This window comes from Populus alba, chromosome 5 (assembly GCF_005239225.2).
Source record: "Populus alba chromosome 5, ASM523922v2, whole genome shotgun sequence".
NCBI classification, from domain to species: Eukaryota; Viridiplantae; Streptophyta; class Magnoliopsida; order Malpighiales; family Salicaceae; genus Populus; species Populus alba.
Window position 1 is genome coordinate 4,237,172 of NC_133288.1, and position 4,425 is coordinate 4,241,596.

The window sequence follows — 4,425 nt, forward strand, 5'->3', positions numbered from 1 at the left end:
ATTATCCTTCACCAACCAGTAAGGAAACTCCACCTCATGGATACACCCCAACCCCAACCAATAACTGAACTCCATATATTTAATGGTTTCATGGGAAAAATCACAGGCAGTAAACCTTAACAAAAACAAAAACAATATTTTATTTTAATTAGAAATGTTAAATAGATAAGTATAAATATACATTCTTTATTACCTGCCAAGCTTTCGCTATTTTTTTTTCATAGAACTTTTTGATTAGAAAAGAGGCTGATTTATTAATTTTTTTCATCAAAACAATAATTGTTTCAACTAGGGTTAGGTTTTATTCTGTTTTAAATATCACCCGGTATAAGAAAAAAAATATTTTTTTAATTTTTTGTTGGTTTTTATCAAGCATAGTAGGCAAAGAAGGAGAATTTGGTGTGATTTCTCAATTCAGGTAAAAACCCAGAAGCTCAATTTTGATATCTGAATCTGGGTTGTGTTTATTTTTGTGAAATTTTGTCAATTTATTATGTGGGTTTTTTTAAAAAAAAATTGATGTTTAATTTTGATTTTTGGATTTTGGGTAATGAATATTTTTAGCTTAAAAATCGTGGGCCTTGATTATCTTGTGAAGTTATGGTATCATGTCTGTGCTCATTGTTGAATGAATGTAGGTTTTGATTTTCTTTTCTATTTTTGATGATTTATGCTTTTATGGAAAGCTTTAAGGGAGTTTAATTTGGATTTGATGTATTAAATTACGGTTGAGAATTTAATTATGAATGAATGTAGGTATTGGGCTGTTCTTGGCTTATTTTATGCTTCAGTAGAAGCTTTTTAGAGTTTAATTTGTTTTTTTTTATGAATCACTAATATTGGGAATCTGGGTTTGGTGGGTTTTTCTTTTTCTTTTCTTTTCTTTTTTTTTTAAAAAAACTTTACATTTTAGAGTTGTTAGAATTGTAAGGTTTGCTGATATGGAAAGTTCAGAAGATGGCGGTTCGCATTCGGAACCTCCTGATCCGGATGTTCTTGAGATTGATCCAACTTGTCGGTACATTCGGGTAATGTTTTGGTTTTTCTTATTTTGCTATTTGGTTATGTAGTCTTAAGTTTGTTTTTGTTTTAAATGAGAAGTGACAGGCTACTTTTTATTTTAAGAGATCTCTTATATTACTGAAGTCTACATGGGTAGCTCACGATTAGAATCTGTAGCTTATTAGTTTGGCTGATCTTTTAACGTTTATGAAATTGAATGTCTATGTGGTTTGGTTTCTGTTCTATTGTTTGTTAACCGATAGCATGTTGGTTTGAACAGTACAAGGAGGTGCTAGGGAAGGGTGCTTTCAAGACAGTGTATCCTCTTATTTTGTTTCAGTGAACTTGTTGCTATTTAATTGTTTATTAGTTAATTCTTTTTATATTAACTGATGAAATCTAACTGAGGAGCATTTTAGCATAATTACTTTTGGAATATCAAAACCCCTTTGTGATACAAATTTTTCTCCATCTTTTGATTTGGATTATATCCTTATTTTGTACTGCCGGTTTAGCTACAAGGCATTTGATGAAGTTAATGGAATTGAAGTTGCGTGGAACCAAGTTAGGATTGATGAGGTGTTGCAGTCGCCTGATGACTTGGAGAGGCTATATTCTGAAATGCATCTCCTGAAAACATTGAAACACAGTAATATTGTAAGGTTTTACAATTCATGGATTGACGATAAAAAGAAGACTGTTAATATTATAACCGAGCTATTCACTTCGGGTAGCCTGAGACAGTAAGTCTAATTTCTTTCTTAATTGTCCATTGTGACTTGATTTTTTTTTTTTTGTGGTGAAATTAGCCCTGTGGTAGTTGATTTAATTTGTGTTGCAGATACTGTAAGAAACACAGAAAGATTGAAATGAAGGCTGTGAAGGGTTGGGCAAGACAGATTTTGAATGGTTTGAACTATCTTCATAATCATGATCCACCGATTATACATAGAGATCTAAAGTGCGACAACATATTTATCAATGGTAATCAAGGAGAAGTTAAAATCGGAGATCTTGGTTTGGCAACTGTCATGGAGCAGGCTAATGCGAAAAGTGTAATAGGTATTTCTTTTGTGTCTGTCCCTTGATATTGCTTGTACATGATGTAGATTTGGTGCATCATCATACTTTATCAGATATTCTGATCTAACCAGAATCATTCTCATTTTGATAGGTCCTTTGGAGTTTTTCTTTATTTCCATAATTGTATTCTTACATGGTACACCTTTTCCTAAATTGATGTGGGCCTATTGAATGGGTTTGTCAATGATTGTTATTAGGAACCCCTGAATTTATGGCACCTGAGCTGTATGACGAGAACTACAATGAGTTAGCTGATATATATTCCTTTGGAATGTGCATGCTGGAGATGGTCACTTTTGAATATCCTTACAGTGAATGTAGGAACTCAGCTCAGATATATAAGAAAGTTTCATCTGTAAGTGCAATGGATAACATGCTTTTGTTTCATTTAACTGTAAATTATGTTTCTTACAAGGTTTGCCAGTTATCTCATTCCTGAGTTTTTTGTAGGGAATAAAGCCTGCTTCCCTATCTAAGGTTAAAGATCCAGATTTAAAACAATTTATTGAAAAGTGTTTACTACCAGCATCTGAAAGACTGCCAGCAAAGGAGCTTCTGATGGACCCTTTTCTCGATGTGAATGGATTTGCAAGGAATTCTTCCATCCCTCGTTCTGATATTCTGATGTCGAAGATGACAGCTATTGGAGATCGTTGTTTGGTGTCAGAAGGACCTGCAACTGCACGGAATAAGCCCCCCTCCATGGATTTGAGTCATGATCCTGAGATGCCCACTATCACTTCTTTTAACAATTCTGTTGATGAGGATACCCATTCTCTATGCTTGGAGGTTCGAAGGGCAAAGAGAGGCAATGTTTTCCTGTTAAGAGGTGAAGGAAATGATGAAAACTCCGTATCATTAATACTTCGAATGGCTGATCAGAATGGTAAGTATATTCTTATTGTAACTAATTCCCAATCTCATCTTCTCCATTGTTTTTTCATAAGAACAGGACTCCATATTTGTTCCTTAAATACAGGTGCTCGTGTAAGGAATATCCATTTCCTATTCTACCTTGATGGTGATACTGCGCTATCAGTTTCAAGTGAAATGGTTGAGCAATTGGAACTCGAAGTTGAAAATGTTAAATTCATAGCAGAGTTGATTGATTTGTTGTTGTTGAAATTAATACCCAATTGGAAACCTGGTGTTCACATTGAGCATCTAGTGCCGCCAAGTAGAGAACAAACCCCTAGGGTCCAGTCGAAGGACTTGCATTCATTGGGAAATGGAAAGATGGCTGTGGCTCCTTTCCAAAATGCTCATGATGCTGCCAATCATTCAAGGTGTTCAAGTCGCCACAATTCTCTTGGTGGATCGATTCCAACAGTAGGAGAAAGCCCCTGTACAGTGAAACTTGATGATTTGATGTCCAATCTTGATGATTTTGATAGCCAGAATCCACCTGCAGCCGAAGATCAGCATTCTGAAATGTCATATGTTTCAGCAAACTCGAGTGAATTGAATGATAGAAAGCTCTCCTTTACTTCATACATGTCCACAGATTCAGGACCTGTGAACTTCGATGGGAATGGCTTGAGAGGTATCTTGCGGGATTTTTTAACTGAAAGGGAAATCCTTGCATCAATTGATGACGGGGGCAAATTTTTCAACGCTGGTATGAATGGCTTCATCTCTTCTGGTTACGCATCTGATGTTTCCTCTTCATCTTGCAAGGATGACAATGAGGAGTTGAGAAGAGAGCTGGGAAAGATTGAACTGCAGTATCAGGAAGCAATGAAAGAAATATCCAAAAGAAGGCATGAAGCTATCCAGGAGACAACAAAAAGTTTGTCTCAGAAGAATGTACAGTCGTTTCACTAGTCTCTACTTCAAGTTTGCTTCAGTTCTTTTTCCTTTCAATCTTTGTTGAAAGTTCAAATACTTTCTTTTGGAGGAGAAAAATCAAGTGTAAATGGAACTTCTCTTTCCTTTTCTTTTTCCCCCCACACCGGAGGTCCAACTTGAAATAGTCAGGTCACTTCCATTTTTCACCCCTCGAGCATATTTAAAGAGGTCAAGGTGAATGGAAGAATGGATTGGTTAATCATTACTGCATAGCAATTTTTAATGCAAAACACACTCTTTTTATAATGTACATTTTATCTCTTGCTTAAGCTCAATTAGTCAAGGAATCTACGACCTAGACCATTTGTGATCTATTCGATGTTTTTTATCTCTACGAATTGATTGTAAAAAAGAATTTTGTTTGAAACTAGAGATTTGTTTTTGAAAAATGACATAGTTAGCCTAAAATATCAGGGGAATGACACCAGTTGATAAAGATCAGATAATGATCAGCAGACAAATCTTGACCGTAAACGTATAAGAGTAATCCTT

At 35.1% G+C, this 4,425-nt stretch overlaps 1 protein-coding gene across 5 annotated transcripts; it reads left to right on the forward strand.

Moving 5' to 3' along the window:
* The first annotated feature begins 160 nt into the window (after nt 1-160).
* LOC118032505 (probable serine/threonine-protein kinase WNK7) lies at nt 161-4,183 on the forward strand. 5 transcript variants are annotated; one of them, XM_073409541.1, is made up of 8 exons: nt 161-1,028; nt 1,283-1,320; nt 1,518-1,745; nt 1,844-2,064; nt 2,283-2,440; nt 2,536-2,971; nt 3,065-3,628; nt 3,763-3,915. In XM_073409541.1, the coding sequence occupies exons 1-8, from the start codon at nt 942-944 to the stop codon at nt 3,765-3,767; spliced, it is 1,737 nt and encodes a 578-aa protein (XP_073265642.1). In that variant the 5' UTR covers nt 161-941; the 3' UTR covers nt 3,768-3,915. The 5 variants fall into 5 exon arrangements, with proteins under 5 accessions (XP_073265642.1, XP_034893115.1, XP_034893120.1 ...); XM_035037224.2 differs by having other exon boundaries at nt 165-418; nt 914-1,028; nt 3,065-4,183; XM_035037229.2 differs by having other exon boundaries at nt 165-418; nt 923-1,028; nt 3,065-4,183.
* Nucleotides 4,184-4,425: the final 242 nt, after the last annotated feature.

Excerpts from the sequence above, each read along its gene's own strand:
- LOC118032505 (XM_035037224.2), top strand. The coding sequence starts at position 942 with ATGGAAAGTTCAGAAGATGGCGGTTCGCATTCGGAACCTCCTGATCCG. Across the intron at positions 1,029-1,282 it reads CAACTTGTCGGTACATTCGG|TACAAGGAGGTGCTAGGGAA; the intron begins GTAATGTTTTGG and ends TGGTTTGAACAG. Across the intron at positions 1,746-1,843 it reads ACTTCGGGTAGCCTGAGACA|ATACTGTAAGAAACACAGAA; the intron begins GTAAGTCTAATT and ends TTTGTGTTGCAG.